Below are 16,873 nucleotides of genomic sequence, written 5' to 3'. Positions count from 1 at the left end.
TAGCTTGACATGTTTTTGGCCAACGTTGGACAATCAGTATAGAATCCCCGTTTTTTTTACACTGTATGTAAACATTCCCTATGCCCTGCAGTTAATACCCTCCACCAGGAATTGTTGCTTAAAGCAGAAAGCAGGATAGGCTGTTAATCATCTACCAGCAGTTTAATTTAGCTATTGTTACTCTTTTTTTCTTAAGTGCAACAAATGTACTTGATCTGTGTTAGGGAGTGGCACAGAGGTGGTCTCAGAAAAGTCCCTATTCCAGCCCTGAAAAATTTTCACACAAAAACTGATTACTTTTGTTGGGCCAACTACTGGAGCAGAATATCAGGAGAGAAAGCCCCTAACTTCAGTATAAGTATAAAACATATAATGTCCCCATAGTAATAATTCTGTTTTATATCTGCTTTTCACCATAAGGTACACTCACCAATTTCACTGTTGGTGGATAAAAAACCAACATGCTCTGCTTTAAGACACAACTTGAAGGTGGATGTTTTGTGAAAAGAATACTAGATAGCTGTTTCCAAATCCAATATAAATCCTCCTGCAGAAACGGACAGATTTCCACTCATGGGACTTGATTTTAAAAGTTAGGAAATCTCTCTTCCTCCAGCTGTGACACTGGCTTCTACTTGGCCTGAAATATACACTGTAGATAGCTAGAGGCATGGGAGAATCCTGTTTATGTTCCAAGGGGGTTTACCTTGGAAAATGCTCCAATAAGTCTGTAGTTAGATTTACCTTTTGCAACAGGAAAATGTAGGCACTTGCTCATAAAAGCTGCCAAGATCGAATAAGAATTGGTTTATGAGTCTTAAGAAAAAAAGGATTTTATCCTAACAAGGAAGACCCAATGTTTTGGGTGTTAGTTTGTATGGCCCAGATCCTCAAAGGTATTTAGGCTCCTAACTTCTATTGATTTCTTTGAGGATTTGAGCCTTTGTGCCCAGATTTAGAATGGCTTCCACTGTTAAACAGTCCCTGCTCTGTTATTATCTGATTTCCATGAAAGGGCGGCTGATCAGATACTCACTATTCTTTTAAAACTTAATGGCGTGAGCAGTGTAAAAGAGGGTCTGTACCTCCTTTTCTTTTCGGACATTCAAGATAGATGCTGCTAACGTAGCATCACCGGGTGATTTTTCAGGCGCATTCAAGAGGGGTGCAGCTAATGTAAAGCAACCTTGGCCTCCTTTCTAAATTCCTTTGAAACCGCACATCAGATACAAATACTGACTAGTTCGCCTGGCAGCCAAAATAGGTAAGGAATAGAGCGATTTAGCAACATATAAGTTCAGTGGGTGTTGATCTGAAACACGGGCACATGCTTTGAGGTGCAAGAGGAGTGACTGCTTTGGCTCGACTGAGGCTTGCCGGCACTGCCAGGGCCCCGGGGAGTAAGTGGCCGGGTCAGTCTGTGCTGCCCACGAGGCGGGTGTGAAAACTGATGGCAGCATCACGGCTGCGGGTGAGCGAAGGAGCCGGGGTGACAGGCCTCCCCTGGCAGCGCCGTGCTGGCGGGATGCGAAGGCTACTGTTGTCCTTGCCATATTTCCACCAGCCCCTCCGCGGTCAGGAGCCAACCCACTGGCGACTGGGGAGGGGCCCCTCGTAATCAGCGTTTACACAGCCCCTGCAGCCGGCTCGCGCTGGGCCCCCTGCTCCCCTGGCTCGTCGCCACCGGCCCAGCTGCTGGTCCCGGCTTTTGCTCGCTTGCCCCGCACCCGAAATTGACCGAGGTGTTTATGGGAGGTTGTAAAATGGCTGGAGTGGGAGCTCGTCAATTGCAGGGCAGGGGGGCAAAACCACCCCCACGTGCCCCAGTCGCTGGGGGCTTCACCGGTGCGGGGCGTTCCCCCAACCCCGGGGCTGCGGTGCTTTCTCCCGGGCGCCTCCGCGCTCGCACCAGCGGGAGGCCCCGGGAGCCCAGCAGCTGCAAAGGCTGTGAGCGACAAGCGGGGTGAGCGGAATCTGCGCCCTGCTCCGCTTCCTGCCCGGGGCTCGTGTGAACCTGCTGCGCCGTAGGCCGTTTTCCCGGGGTGGGTCAGGCGCAGTGCTCCCTTCCCGACTCGCTTGAGCAGAGGAGCCCGGCCGGGAGAAAAGTGGCCACCGCCCAAAGTAACCAGAGGCGAGCGGAGCCGGCGGCGCAGGACGGGGAGTTTACACGCCAGCAACGCCCCGGGGGTTTGTCTCCAGACAGGTCTGAACAGGGCTGGAGAATCAGGAAGTTCCAGGAGGGAATCTGAGCCACTGGAGCCGGGGGCCAGGGCGGCCCCACCCGGCTGCAGGGTTCCAGCTCAGTGGGCCTGGGGGGTTGGTTTTTTTAACCTGGGGGGCAGAGGAGTTAGAGACGCGAGAGGGAAACCTCGCCCGGCTGGAGCCCAGAGGTGTGAAGCCGGGGCCATCCGCCGCCTAGGCTGCAGGGAAGGGGCGGGCTCGGCCCGGCCCAAGGCCACTTGCAAAATAAAACTTGGCGAGCCACCGGCGAGCTTCTGGCCCTGGGACAAAGAGCGCCGCCTTCAGGCCGAACCCAGAACCGGCCGTTCCACGTCCCCCCTCTGGGGCAGGAAAACAGTTACTGTCCGCGCCCCTTCTGCAGGGGGGTGGCTCTGGCCCTTAGGCAGCCCAGCACCCAGACAGCTGGATGCCACCTGGGCAGGTGATGCACTGCAAAGTGGGGCAGGGGTCACAAAAGTGGGTTTTGCCAAAGGAACAGGGCTTTCTAAGGACTGGTGAGGCAGTGGCAGGATATGCCCTGGTGCTAGGGGTGGCCTTCAGTACTGCAGCCGCACACAGGACCCAAACCTGCCCTCAGATGCTTGTGTAACTGATACTCCCACAAGAGGGATACTAGAGTCACTGGTGCGACAGAGGGCACAAAAACAAGCCTACACTCAAAGAAAGGTCAGAAATGGAACCTGTCTGGAGAAGGGCTATGAACATCATCTCAGCTTTGGGTGGGGGGACTTTCAAAGAAGAAAGACTTGGCCCTAACCTGAGATTTTTTTAAAACTTGGAGTTTTATTATTAGATGGATTTAAATAATCCTTGCAAAGGAAAGTGTAGATTCCTTCACATAGATTCCTTTCCCCCCTTCTAAATTTGTGACTTTTCCTTTTTTTTTTTTTTTTTTTTTGCCATGACAACTAGCCAATCTTAAAAATAATGTGTGGTACCAAGAAAGATGCTCCAATTGACCCTTTCTTATCATAGGCGGGCAAAGGGGTACCTAATAAACTCTCATGCATTAGGGGCATTGCTGGGTATGAAGGTGATTAATCACCAGTTTGCATTCTGGATGGTCATGTATAGCTTGAGTAGAGAACTGACAAGAGCTACCGAGTATTTCAAAATACCTAATTATTGGGGACATTTTCTAACATGCTCTGCATGTGTAACTGGGGCCAGATTCTGAAGGAGGGTAGCGCTCAGCAGTAACTGGAGTAATATCTGCATTCTTGGGGCTGGGCTCCCTTAGGGTTTATTTTTGTTCCCAATGGCTATTAGCCAGGCTGGGCAGGGATGGTGTCCCTAGCCTCTGTTTGCCAGAAGCTGGGAATGGGCGACAAAGGATGGATCACTTGATCATTATCTGTTCTGTTCGTTCCCTTTGGGGCTCCTGCCATTGGTCACTGTCAGAAGACAGGATCCTGGGCTAGATGGACCTTTGGTCAGACTCAGCACTGCAAACACAGTACCAGAGGCTTTGGTTGTTTAAACTAGCCATTCGTGGTTGTGCAGCATATTGTAAAAGGCAGAAAGGTCTGTGTTCCTGGGTCAATCAGGGAAGAGCGCTCCTTCCCTTAGGAGGTTTGGAGAAATCCTTGAGAATGCTTTACACACCTTTAAAGGCCCCGATTTCTCACTGCCTGATTGAAATGTGTGAGCAGCCAGAATGGGAGGAGCTCCCTGCTGTGCTCATAACTGATTTCTAAGAAGCCGCTGAAATGACCACCAATTTGTGTGGGGCAAATCCTCAGGTCCATCTTGGACCCTTTGGCATTGCTGCCACGTGGATAGTCCCCCATTGCAGAGGAATCCCTGGCTGGTATCGTCGCCTCTACACAACCTCCTGATGGTCCCATCCCCTCCGGGTTAAGTGCATAGTTGGGACAGGAGAAGGTGTGGCGGGAGTACCTTTGTCTCCTGGGATCCCACTGACTGCGTAACAACCCCTGGATTGCTGTTACTAGCTGGTGGAGATTAGAGCAGCCTTGATGCCCCTGGCTGCCCCCAGGATCTAATCAGTGATGGGAGAGGGTGCAAATATAGCTTTAAACCACCTTGTCTCCCCCACACTCCTCAGGCCTTGTGCTGAGCATAATTCAGACAGACCTGAGGATTTACCCATGATAATCATGTCCGATGTCTTCTAAACTAAAAAATTGCTTCTTTCCTGTTGCCACGCTAAGGGACCATTCCCCATCAAAGGAGAAGGCATCAGCTGCTCTGGAAACAAAATTGCTACTAACATAAGAAGTTAACTAGAAACCTAATAATTGATGTAGGTTCTGGTTTGTGCTTTGTGCAGACAAAAGGGACAGGCCTGGTTCCGTGTGTGTGTACAGCTACCTCTAGTGGCCACACAGAGCTCCTGGCGACACACATCTTTTTTCAACTCACAGGGCTCTTTGCAAGGGAGCGAACAGCTGGCTTTGGGAGGTGTGAAGACATGAACACACATTGGTTAAAGTTCTGATATGCTTTTTAAAGGGACACAGCTGAGGTACTTTGTAATCAGTTTAAAAATGTATTTTCTCACTTCTCTTTCTATAATCTCTTTGGAAGCATGAAACTACCATTTGTTTCCTTACAATTGTTTTTTATCCATTGCATATTGTTCCCACTCCTTCCTGGCTGGCTGTTGTAGGGCTGCTTGTGAGATCTAGGCTGCTGAATTTCATCACATGAGAAAAAAAAAATAGTAATTACGTGTCGTCTTGGCAAAAGAGGAGTATGATCCAGTGGACAGGACATTGGCCTGTGATACGGAGACCTGGGCTCTATTCCTGGTTCTGTCAGTATCCTGCGGTGGGATCTTAGAGATGTCATTTTGGCCCACATGCTCAACCATATTTAGATGCCTAACTCCCAGTGAAATCAACAGGCTTTCCCCACTGTACTTAGTTTTTCTTCCCACCTTTTTGTATCCCTTGTCTAGATTTTCAGATCACTGGAACAGGGATTATCTCTCACTGTGTTCATACAGCACCTAGCGTAGCGGGGCCCTGATATTGGCTGGGACTGCTAGGTGGTACCACAATGCAAATAATAATAAAGGGATATTTTGAGTTTAATGGACCTTGCCATTAGGGGAAAAAACAAAGTTAGGGGTGTAAAATTATGGGCCTTCAAAATATGATTGTATAATTTATATACACACACCTCTTCCTCTGTGCTTCAAGAAATACTCATACAGCTCTGATTTAGAATGGCTTTGGGAGAAACATTGGCCTTCAACCTGCAAATGAATCCATACAGGCAGACCTCTGCACCCCGGAGCAGTGTCTTTGAAGTCAGTGGGACCATTTACACATCAATGGGACCATTTACATGTTTAAAGTTAAGTCTTTGCAGGATCTGGGTTTTAGATTACAAGCTCTTTGGGCAGGGACTGTCACTATGTATTTGCATAGCACAAGGGGGGCTTGGAGCTGTTTGGAGCATTACACACAATAAATGAATAATAACAAATAGTAATTATTTGGGTATGAAAACCACTGTAACAGATAAGCACTCATATACAGCAATCTTAATTTTCCTTGAAGCAATCCATTGTGGCGGATTTCAGGTTACAGAAGTTTATTTGTCATAGCCTGGTATGCTGTCTGTCCAAGTTCACCATGTATTTACTATCCCTTCCATAACTATCACCCTAGGACAATGCCATATTTACATAACATTGGCATTTGAAATTTACATGTATGTGGTATATAGTAAGATATCACTATACAGAACTTAAATTATTTGAAAAGGCTTCCATCCTACCCCTCCATAATTATCTTTTTGTAGAATCACTTTCTACAAATCTTCTGTTGTTTAAATAGACATGGTTTATCAGCTAAAAAGATGAGGTCCTGTTTCTTAAGGTTGCTTTCCGAACTGGGACTGATCCAAAGACCACTGAAGTCATTGGACTTTTTACGTTGACTTTCTCTGGGCATTGGATTGAGACCGTTGTCTACAAGCTACACAGTAACCCTAACAGTTACATTGTTAAACAGAGCATTAAGTAATGTACTGATTTTAGAAACGAATATTTCCTTCATAGCATTTTTGCCTCCAAGTATGTTATCACTGTCCTCAATTTTCAATGATTAATTATAGGGAAATATCCTACAATCAATTCAGCTGTCTGAGTGAAGGTTAATTCTAATTTGTCACCAACTGTGAGCTTTCCTCAATAAGTTCTTCGGCATTCATATGTCCCCCAGACTGGACTCCCATCTTCTTTTGCCCAAGAGGAGTTGTCATGAAGGGAGGTTGTATCTAAGGGTTCCTCTGATGAGAGGGGGAGAGTCTTGGGAGGTAGGTCATTCGTTACAGCCGTAAATGGTGAAAAGGAATAGGATGAGGTGGCAGGGTAACTGGGTACGTAGTGGACATCTTCAAAAGCATGCAAAGGGTAGGACTGGGCTCCTGGGATGGCAGAACTCCAGCTCAAGCTTCTATACTGGGAAGTGCTTCCAGTCTCGTGAGAGGTGAGGCAGTTGGTAGTTGTGAGCAAGGTTTGTAGGGAATCTGAGCACACGGCATCTGATTGGTTGAGGCTGTCAGGCATGGCCTGCTCCCAGGAGTCTCTCTGTTGGAAAGAGGGTGAGGGAGATCTTTGAGAATAATGCCATGTTCCAGAGCAAAAAGACAAATATGTAATCTACTGGGTCTTCTAGCTTCCGAGTTTACCAAGCTAAGCTATTCCTGCTTTCTAACCTAGGCCCCACACAGTGAGCTCTGTGTTGCCCTGCAACATTAGCAGAGTGTGTAAAAAGTGATTAAGGAAAACAGAGCCAGAATTTATGGCACGAGTAAACTACACTGCACCCAGTTCCAGATCAGACATGATTGTCTTAGGCACTGATCCAGCAAAGCACTTTAACTGTAAGCCCACGAGTAGTCCCAGTGAAGTCAATTGGAATTAAGCATATCCATAAGTGCTCAGCTGGATCAGGGCCTTAGTTATCATTCCAGTGGGGGTCTGAAGAGGGAGGGTGGAGCATACAGATACATGCCATGCCGGCGCTGTGGGTGTGGGACTGAGCTTGGTTCTTGCTCCTTGGAGTGGTAGGGGCAGGAGAACCTTGTGACACTTCCAATCAACTCTCCTCCCACAAGCAGAACTGACAGGTCCCAATGGGACAGCCAGGGAGGCATCGCTAGGCAGCAGGAGACAGGAACACAGCAGCCTAGGAGCGGTCATAATGGATCAGCCCAAGGCTCCATCTGCTCTAGTACCAGGCGTCCAGATGTGGTACACCCTCTGCACAATCCAAGCCACCATTTAACCCTGGATACCACATTCAAATCAGTACACAGACTCACTATTAAGAAATGTGCTGAATCACTGGGGAAGGGCGGCAGGAGCGGGGGCAGCGAGGAGGTGCTGAAAAGGGAGCTAGTGCTGGGTGTTACAGCAGCAGCACGATAGTCCTCGGTGAAGTAGGGGTCCAGTAGCGGCGGGTACCCTTGAACGGCAGAGGAGTCACATGGAAAGGACTTTGCCCCCAGGGATGAAGCATAAACATCATTTGAAAGCGGCTTAGTGTTGTGGAAATCCAAATCAGACATGAATGGTCTCCGAACTCCATAGTAACCAGACATGGCCATGGAGCCTGCTGGCGAGAAAGATGGAAGTCATACCAATGAAAGGTCATGTCAAAGTCACCATCCACTGAGTCAAAATTCATTGGGCAAATCAACAGAGCTGAAACCCACAGAACTCTCCCCTCCATCTGTAACAAACATCTGCCCACTTCCCAGGGCCGGAGAGAATCCTGTTGTTAAACAAGTGTCCCCACACGGCAGGTTTTTACTCCCATGGTCATTACAGGGCCCTTGGTTGGGTTTTTTTTTTTTTTTTTGCCTTCCTCTGTAGCATGGGGCACGGATCACAAGCTAGGATCTTCTCGGAAGATCTCACCTAATCATTTCCCTTCCATTGCAGGGGGCTCAGGCATTGATCTCACCTCAGTTTCTCCTGTTCTCTGCTTGTGGCACACACCAGTTTAGTCTCCGAGGACTGAAATGCTTTAGTTTATCCCGAATTATGGGATTCAATATGGTGGTAACTGAGTGAAATTTAACGGCCTGCAATATACAGGAGGTCAGACTAGATTATCTAATTGTCCCTTCTGGCCTTAAACTCTATAAAATTACAAAATTATCAACCCAAATCACAGCATGGCCTTCCCCTTTCTCTCAGTCTTGGGGTGTGTTGTACCAGAACTTGACAAACTCTCTTTATTGAAAATCCAGAAACCCATCTCCCATAGACTCAGGTACGCCCAATTCAGGTACCAGTTAAACCTCAGCAAACCCAGCATTGTCTGATTCAGCAAAGCACAAACGTATGTGTTTAGGTCAATGTCTGTTCAGCAAAGTAAATCACGTTTTGCTAAATTGGGGCCTTTGTTGGGATGCTCTGCACTGAACTGCTCTGCCCATGGGCTGGGGACCAGCTGTTTTGGCCTCTGCCCTTCCCCTACTTTTCCTCCCTTTCTGTTCCCCTCTCATACCTTGTGTGTGGGAGATGGGGGGTTAACCATCTGCCTCCCAGCTCCCATCCATCCATCCATTTACTATGCCCTCCTGAAATGAACCATACCAGCTTTTGCACTTTCCCCATCTATCCCAATGGGAAACCGCGATTTCTACTATAATGTGGAGCTGTGTGAGGCTGTACATTAGCGGCAACCCCATGTCCACTCTCAGGAGGCATCTCTCAGCAGCACTGCTGGCTCCTCCTGGGCCATTAGCACTAGGGCAGTATCTCCCTTAGGCAGATATGCTTTCGTCTCTGCTTATGTAATAACATGTGCAGAGTACATGCCAGCATTGTTCTTCATATTACAATAGCACCTAGAGATCCCAGCTGAGATCAGAGCCCCATTGTGCTAGGCATCATACAAACATAAGAACGGCCATTCTGGGTAAGGCCAATGGTCCATCTAGCCCAGTATCCTGTCTTCCGCCAATGCCACTGAGAGTGAGAGACAGCTGCTGCCCCAAAGAGCTTGCAGTGTAACTAGAAAAGATGGACAAAGGAAGTAGTCTTCTCCCCATTTTACAGAAGGGAAACTGAGGCACAGAGCAATTTAAGTGATTTGTCTAAGGTCATATAAGGAGTTGAATACAGACAGAAACTGAGCCTCGTTCTCCGAGTTCCAACTCAGTGCCTTAATTTCAAGACTGTCCTTCCCCTCTTGGAGTCAGTTCACCTTGTCTCCCTTCCCTTGGAACTTCAGGGAAGGAATTGAATGTCATTAGGATACTTCTGAGTTAATCCTTCAGTGATTCTCCTCTCTGAGTGGTGGGTGGCACCACTACAGATCTTCGTGGTAGTATTTTCAAGGCCCTTCACAGGAAGAATGAGATAGAAATGGCACTGGATTGCCGACACTAAAGTCATGTATGATTTAGTGAAAATACTCACCTGACATTTGGACAAATGGAGACGGAGGGGTGCTGGCACTGCCCTAAAAAATAAAGAGACATTGAAAGTGTTTTCTTCTGCAAGCCAGAGCGTAAATGTGTAGCTTGGAAGTGGGTTTTGCATCATTTCAATGTAGTTTTGGAATCTCACTGAAGCTACGAATAAGAAGCAATTAGGCACAAGATTGCAAGCTCTGGAGAGAGAAAGTATTAGTAGATGGAGGCTAGGAAGAGATTTCAGAGCGCTCAGACAAATGCTGATAATGGCAGGAAAATCAAGATAACAGGGCTTGACGCTCATTTACATTAAAGTTCCTTTACACAGTCAGCATGGTGTAAAGTGGCCTTCATGTGAGAGTCAGCCCCAAACGATTCAATGTCCAGGATCCTCTGTGTTAAAACTTGTGCCTGATACTCCATAGCCCTGCACCATCGCAGTCATATATACCAGTGGAAAGGGGGGTGTAAATTGTTTTGTTCTGATTTGTAGCATTTCACACCTACTCTGCACAGGTGTAAATTACTCTTTGTGGGCAGTACAAAGGAAAGCCAGGCTCTATATCTGTACCACACTGGCAAAGTGTATGTCATGTCCCCCTCTAGTGGCTGGTCTGCTAGTGGATAACAACCAACTGCTGCTACCAGTGAATGGAATTGCTCATTTAGCTCAAGGAATCGAGGTTTGTTGTATCAATTTAAATGGAATAAAGGAGCCTAAAAAGTCAAAGTTGTTAACATGCCCCAATTACAGTCCAACATTAAACAGTTTTAAACAAGGTTCAGGATTTAGCTGGAGCTGGTGGAGGTAGCCGCATCATCTGGGCCATCTGTGGCCCAGTCTGGGCAATTTGATGATGATGATGGGCATCCTCAGGATCAGGATGATGTAGGGCCAGGGTCCCAGAAGACGGTGGGGGGTGGCAGCCATAATGTTGAAGCTCACACCAGTTGCTAATATTTTCTCCCTGAAGTCTTTCTTTAAGGACTCCAAAGGGGAGTGATGGGCAGAATAGTCTGTCCTGTCATTATTTTGTCCATCAATAGACTTAATTTCTGGCACACCAATTATGGTTCATTGATCTTTTGGTCTGATGTTGTCTCGTTTACCAAGCATGATCTTAAAACAGTCCTTGAATTATATCAGGAGGCCTTTCTGTTTGCACTAGTTCAGTCTGTCTCCCTTTTGTAACTTTTCCCATCAACTTTTATTATTAATGGTTATTGTGACACTTTATGAACTTTCACTCGCTTCTCACAGCTGAGCTCACAATTCAGGCAAATTTGTAGGACCAGTTATCCCAACAGATCTGTGCTTTGGGACTAAGGGTCTGGAGTTCAAACCCCACTGATGATCTCTGAAGGTGAGTCATTGCACATGCACGAGGTGGTGTTGTCCTGCACAAAGAATAGGGGGGAATATTTATGGATTTGTAGCAGAGTTTCAGTTGCGTATTCTAATCACACACTCCTTCTATAGAAGTCATTAACAGATCAGCCATCTATAGTGCTTGCAATGTGAGCCTGGTCATTTTCCCACAGTTTTATTGCTTCACCTGAGGCAGAATTAAAAGGCACCAATATCAGCAAATGGAAGTAAAGGGGTGGTGGTGATGGAGGGAGGGGTATAAGTTATGGCAGATTAATCAACGAACATTAGGCTGTGAAAAGCATTTATGACATGATAGTCCTGATACTGTAATTGGAGCCACACGGATGAATTCTTACACCTGTGCAGAGTCCCAGTGGGGTTCCATACGAGTGCAGGGATCATCCCACAGGGATCTGACTACAGGACTGGGGCCCATGTGTGTATGAATTCAGTTAAAAACAACCAAGGTAGCAGTCTGTTAACCATGTAACTATCCAATTAACGCAGGCCTGCGTGCTCCCCTCCTGCAGAAAAGTGAGCAGAGGAGAACAAATGGGGGGCAGAGCTCTGTGCATTGCAGCCAGGAGCTCCCCTGCAGCTCCAGTCACAGAGCATGGGATGACTTACGTGGGGGCGGAGAATCTGACTCATGAACTGGGTGCTCACATGCAGGGCCAATGCTTCTTTTTAAATACATGTTTTAGTTTTTCAAAGAACAGGTAAAATATTGATGCAAATGCATTCTAGAATGCGAAAGTTTTGCAACAGTTAAATTTTATTTTTCACTAAACATTGTTTGTTTGTTTGTTATGCTGGCCATGAGTTTTCGCTTAACGTAGAAAGCAAAACACTGAATACCAGTTTTATCATCCAGCTGAGACATTTAGCCATTCTATTAATATTGTGCTCTGAATCACTATGCATCACTTTGCTCCAGGAGGATCTCGCCTCCTTGGCATCCCAATTCAAATTCCTATTAGCAGTAAATATACCTTGCTTAGAGTCATTTCTACTGTCATTTCTATGAGTTTAGGAAGCTGCATTTTCTTAGTCTTGAGTTTCCATAAAATATGGCCCAAATGAGAATTATTTGACCCATGCTCCAGGTATCCCTAAACCTCCAACTGCCAGAAGCTGAGACTGGATGATGAGATGGATCACTCGACATCCCTGTTCTGTTCATTCCTTCTGTAGCATTTGGCACTGGCCACTGTCAGGAGACTGGCTACTGGGCTAGCTGGACCATTGGTCTGACAGAGTTCTCCATTCACTTCTCCGAGATGCTGAACTGGGCCACCTGCTTGGACCCTCTTTGCAAATGAAATGAGTGGCACCTCTGAACACCTAACTCCTACTCCTTCAGCGCAGCTGGAACACAATGTTAAAAATATATCACCTGGCACTTGAAGTTCAGCGGAGGTCAAGCAAGCCCTGAATAATATTTCATGCCTCCGCCCTCCGTTTCAGATTACCTCCAGCGCATCATACAAATGCTGCTACTACAACTGTGTGAGCAGGTTTCTGCATAACCTGGAACCTGCAGCTTTCTCTATATGGAAAAGCTCAGATGCCCGTCGCTGTGAGCACTGACACCAATATTTTGTGCTGAGGTCTTTCTCCAAACTTCTAAACCCTATTTGAAAACAAAACAAAACAACCCCACCAAGAGAGATTTTTAACTATTCCACTGCTTTTGACCCTGTAAGGTGGTACAGTATACAATTTCCAGTTTGCATAGAGCAAACAGGAGGTTCCTGCCATGCCAGGCAACCAAATTTAGAGGTTTATATTTGAATTAAATTTGCCAGTGTTAAGACTTCCTTTAGCTAACATGGTAAGTTCACAGCTGCCTATGGGCTCCCTCATGAAAATGAGCTCATTCGAACTAATAGGTGACCCAGTCTGCAAAGATAAGAGGTTTGAGGAAAGAGTAACCCACTGGCAGGACTGCCCAGGCAGTTTTATGGGGGAGTATTTTACAGAATTTAGCCAACTTGTTCAGAGCTGCTTTGGGGAATATACTGAAAACAGAGAAAAGAAGTGAATCAGCTCTTTTTTTCCCTTTTACTGCTCCTAACTAGTCAATCTGGGGTGTTTCTCATTTTAGACATAAAATACTTTAAATCACAAAGTAAAAGCAATGGCTAGGATGTCAGAAAGAGAGAAATGATTTTAGCTCTGTCAGTATTTGAGGGGCCCGACTTCTGTCCCTTTAAAGGGTCTGGATTTTCACTAAGTGCTGAGCACCCACCTGTGAAAATCAGCTTCCTTAAGGGGGATCTGGCTGGGCACCCCAGATCACTAGCCACTTGTGAAAATCCTGGCCAGTGAATCCTGATGAGCTTTGTCAAAGAGAACGCACTATATTATATCAGGTTAGAACTTGACCATGCAAATCTTATTCAGACATCCCTCTCTCTGCATGTACGTACCCTGAGTAATCTTTCTCTAGGATATAAAGCCTCCTGCTACAGGCTTAAACCAACATCGAGCTATTGAGGGCAGAGGCAGAAACTTTCCATGGGGTCAGGTTATCTTATAACTGCAGGGTTTCTGGCACCTTCCTCTAAAGCAGCTGGTACCAGCCACTGCAGGAGACAGGGTGGAGCCCTGGTCTGATTCAGTCTAGCAATTCTTGTTTGTTCTGATATAGTCCTACAGAGTTTACTGGGACAGTTCATGTGAGGAAAGATTACTCATGTGAGTAAGGGTGGGTTTAAGACTAAGGGCCCAGTTGGCAAATGAAATGGAGAGACCAGCATCAGTTTCAGGGGAGTACTAGCCCAGAAAATGAGGGATACCTTTCCATCAGACTGAGAAAGAGGCAGTAACAGGTAGGGGAGAATTGCAGCTGCTGTAGAGACAGCGCTTGGAAGGAACTAAGGGCCAGCCAGGGCTTGGGAGAAAAAAGAGCCAAGAGGCAGAGAGACGCAGGGATAGTTGTAATTTTGTGACTCTTAACTGCCCCCTGCTCCTCTACTGCGTTGCATGGACCAAGACACCAATCGCAGGGGCTAGGACAAGCATGTCTGAGTCACTAGTCAGCAAATGCACACAGGCACTCTTCTAATTACAGCCTAGCCTTCAGCACCAAGCTAGGGTGCTATTAAACATACACGTTTGCCTCAAAACTCTCTCGTACTGCTGCCAATTTAGCAGTAAACCCTGGCCACTAGCTGAAGTCTTGTGTTCTCTCCTCCAGTTCAACAAGTGCCTGACTCTGGATGGTATGTATTTTTTGGCAGGCAGGAAACTTTTTTGTAATCTGAGAGAGCGAGAGAGAGTTCCAGGTTTACTGAGTTCTTGCATTTTAGACAATGCAGTCAAGTTTTATGGTGCAAACAGCAGTCTGCCAGAAACTCCTTTAACTCGTGTGATAGCACTCCCTTTTTTTGGACCATAGGACCCAGGTTCAAAACCAGCCGATACCCCATGGTAGGGTTTGTTACCAGGAATGCAACCAGAATTTTGCTAAGGAGGGGGCCCAAGTTACTTATCTGGCCGCTTCAAATCTGAGTAGCATTGCGACCCCATGTCCCAAGTCACAACGCCACTCATGCAAATTTGGGCTAGCCTCCCCTCCATCATGACGGGGTGGACAGGCCAAATTTGAGTCAGTTGTGTTGCAATCCAGTGTATGGAGCCACAACACCACTAACTTAATTTTGACCAAGGCTGCCCATCCATCATCTGGTATGGGGCCAAGGTGGGGGCCTGGGGCCCCAGATTTCCCCTCGTTTCACCCTTATTTTACATTTTCACTAATAAAATGACTGTTTTGCCCTCTTGTACATAAGAAATAGAAATAAAAAATGTTTCTACACTAATAAACAAGCACTTTGAAATTTAAGGTAAGAGAGACTTCTGCTAAGCTTTGAATCAGTTGCTTTAAACTGCCCTGGGCCATCATTAGACCATCACCGCAAGTAGTTTAAAATTTAAAAATGCCATTTTACAAAGGCATTTGAGTAAACGCTGCAAATGCGCTTAGTGGGCTGGACACTCAGACATGCAGCATGAGCATTAGGAACTGTAATACGCTGAGAATATTCAGCATGCTGATACCCTCTGTTACTTTTCTACCTGCTTGGGCTGGAGATCTCGCCTCTATTCATTCATTCCTATGATCTAGATTGAAAAGAAACTCCACACCAACATGCGCAGCCAAAGCTCAGGGTGCCCTTTTACTTCAGTAAAACAATTGGACTGGTGTTACAAAACAGTCCAAAGCAGCACCGCTGATTCCCACCTGGCCCTCTTATTAGTTAAGCGCCAGTCATGTGCCTTATACAGTTTAATACCCCCCTTCCTCCCAGGCAGAAATTCCGTACCACTCTCCCCTGCCTCCGCCCTGCATCAGTGGCAGCTTTGCGGAGTGCTTGGGAGCTCAGCAAATGTGGGCTATGTCAGACCTTGTGGGGTCAGGACAGAGGTCCCAGGGAAAGGGACTCTGATAGAGAACGTGTTGACTTTTATATGGTGTGGGGGCCTGGGCTTATCCTCTCTAGGGCAGTATCCTGTGGAGAGAGGGGGTCTCTTGGGGTAGGTGGGCTTAGTACATATTAGTCTTCTGGTCTCTAATGTAAAACACCTTGGAATATTGGCATACGTGAGCCCTGCAGATTTTTTTATTTTTATAGTTAAAAATCCCCATTTGAGCTGTAATTCCATATGCTGCAGATTGTCTCAGCAGATTGATCTTATTGACTGCTCCAGAGAGCTGGCAATAGCACCAATTGCTTAACTTGGTTTTGGATGTTAACTCCTCTTGGAATGGGCATTGAAGCATATTCTCCCTGGCAATTAATCAGAACAGACACTGACATATTTGCCTGGGCTTAAACTTTGGATTTCATTCTGCGTTTCCTTATCAGGTGGTGAGTGGCTCAGATTATTTTAAACTCATTCATCTATTTCCTCCCTGCATTATTTCTTTTCAGCACTGCAGGATTATGATAACTGTATCTTTCACACAGCAGGAGTTGGTATAGATCAGTGAGTCTGTTTAACATCACCAGGGCTAGAGTTTGTAAAGCCATTAATAATCGTGGTATGGGTCCTGTTCTCCAATGATTTACATTACTAGGCAATGCTTCCTGTGATCTGCGAAAGAAAGTGCATAGAGCACTGCTGCTGTTTCAGTTTACCATCATTATTCGGCAACATGGCTCGCTTGCATTATGAAACAAGCCACGCTCCATCCACTGAGGGGAGAGCGGAGTGTGTGGCGAGCGGGGGGGCGGGCGGGAGGAGGATCCTGTGCAAACAATAAACAGACAGACCTTGGTTATGCAACTGCATCTGCATGGGATGATCCTGATTTCAGCAGATCCAACCACATGGATCCAGTTGCAGGATCGGGGCCTAATTCAATAACAATAATAGTGATGCTTTCTCCTGCACAGGATCTGGTTGTCCTGCTAACGAGGCAGGTCAGCTCACTGTTCATAAAACCCTCAGCAGAACTTAACAAAGCTGCAAGGCCCTTCTCGCTCCTAGTGGAGCTGGTCAAAAATGCCAATTGTTTCTTGCAGGAAATTTTAAAAAGTGTGATGGAAGGAGTTGGTTTTTTTCTTTCCCTAAATTTCTCATGAATTTGTTTTTTCACTGCAAAAATACCCAGAACTGTTTTTCAGATTGAACACTTTAAATTTTTATCTGATTTTTTTTTTCTTGGGGGTTTGTTGAAAAACCAGAAAATTTCAACTAAAATATACAATTTCAGTGCATTTTTTTTCCATTTAAAACATTTTGATGAAACAACTTCAGCTAGCTCTTGTATTTAGCAAATCTCTGCTAGAGGGTCTGTCCTTTGTGGAGATCCATCTTTGGGTAGCGAGAATATGCATCATT

General features: G+C 46.3%; 1 protein-coding gene across 2 annotated transcripts in view; it reads right to left on the bottom strand.

The window, feature by feature from the left end:
• Positions 1–5,788: 5,788 nt before the first annotated feature.
• The window catches only part of POU2AF2 (POU class 2 homeobox associating factor 2), a 30,859-nt gene continuing 19,774 nt past the window's right edge, over positions 5,789–16,873 (bottom strand). The window contains exons 3-5 of one of the 2 annotated variants that reach the window (XM_075122184.1): positions 9,653–9,695; positions 7,543–7,835; positions 5,789–6,805 (exon numbers count right to left, since the gene is read on the bottom strand). In XM_075122184.1, the coding sequence (XP_074978285.1) occupies positions 6,404–6,805; positions 7,543–7,835; positions 9,653–9,659 (702 nt within the window). In that variant the 5' untranslated portion in view covers positions 9,660–9,695 and the 3' untranslated portion in view covers positions 5,789–6,403. The remainder of the gene's footprint in view (positions 6,806–7,542; positions 7,836–9,652; positions 9,696–16,873) is intronic. The other variant, XM_075122185.1, reaches the window with a different exon arrangement.

This window comes from Caretta caretta, chromosome 22 (assembly GCF_965140235.1).
Source record: "Caretta caretta isolate rCarCar2 chromosome 22, rCarCar1.hap1, whole genome shotgun sequence".
Taxonomy (NCBI): Eukaryota; Metazoa; Chordata; order Testudines; family Cheloniidae; genus Caretta; species Caretta caretta.
The sequence above is the reverse complement of the archived record's forward strand: the minus strand, read 5'-3'. Positions and strand labels throughout refer to the sequence as shown.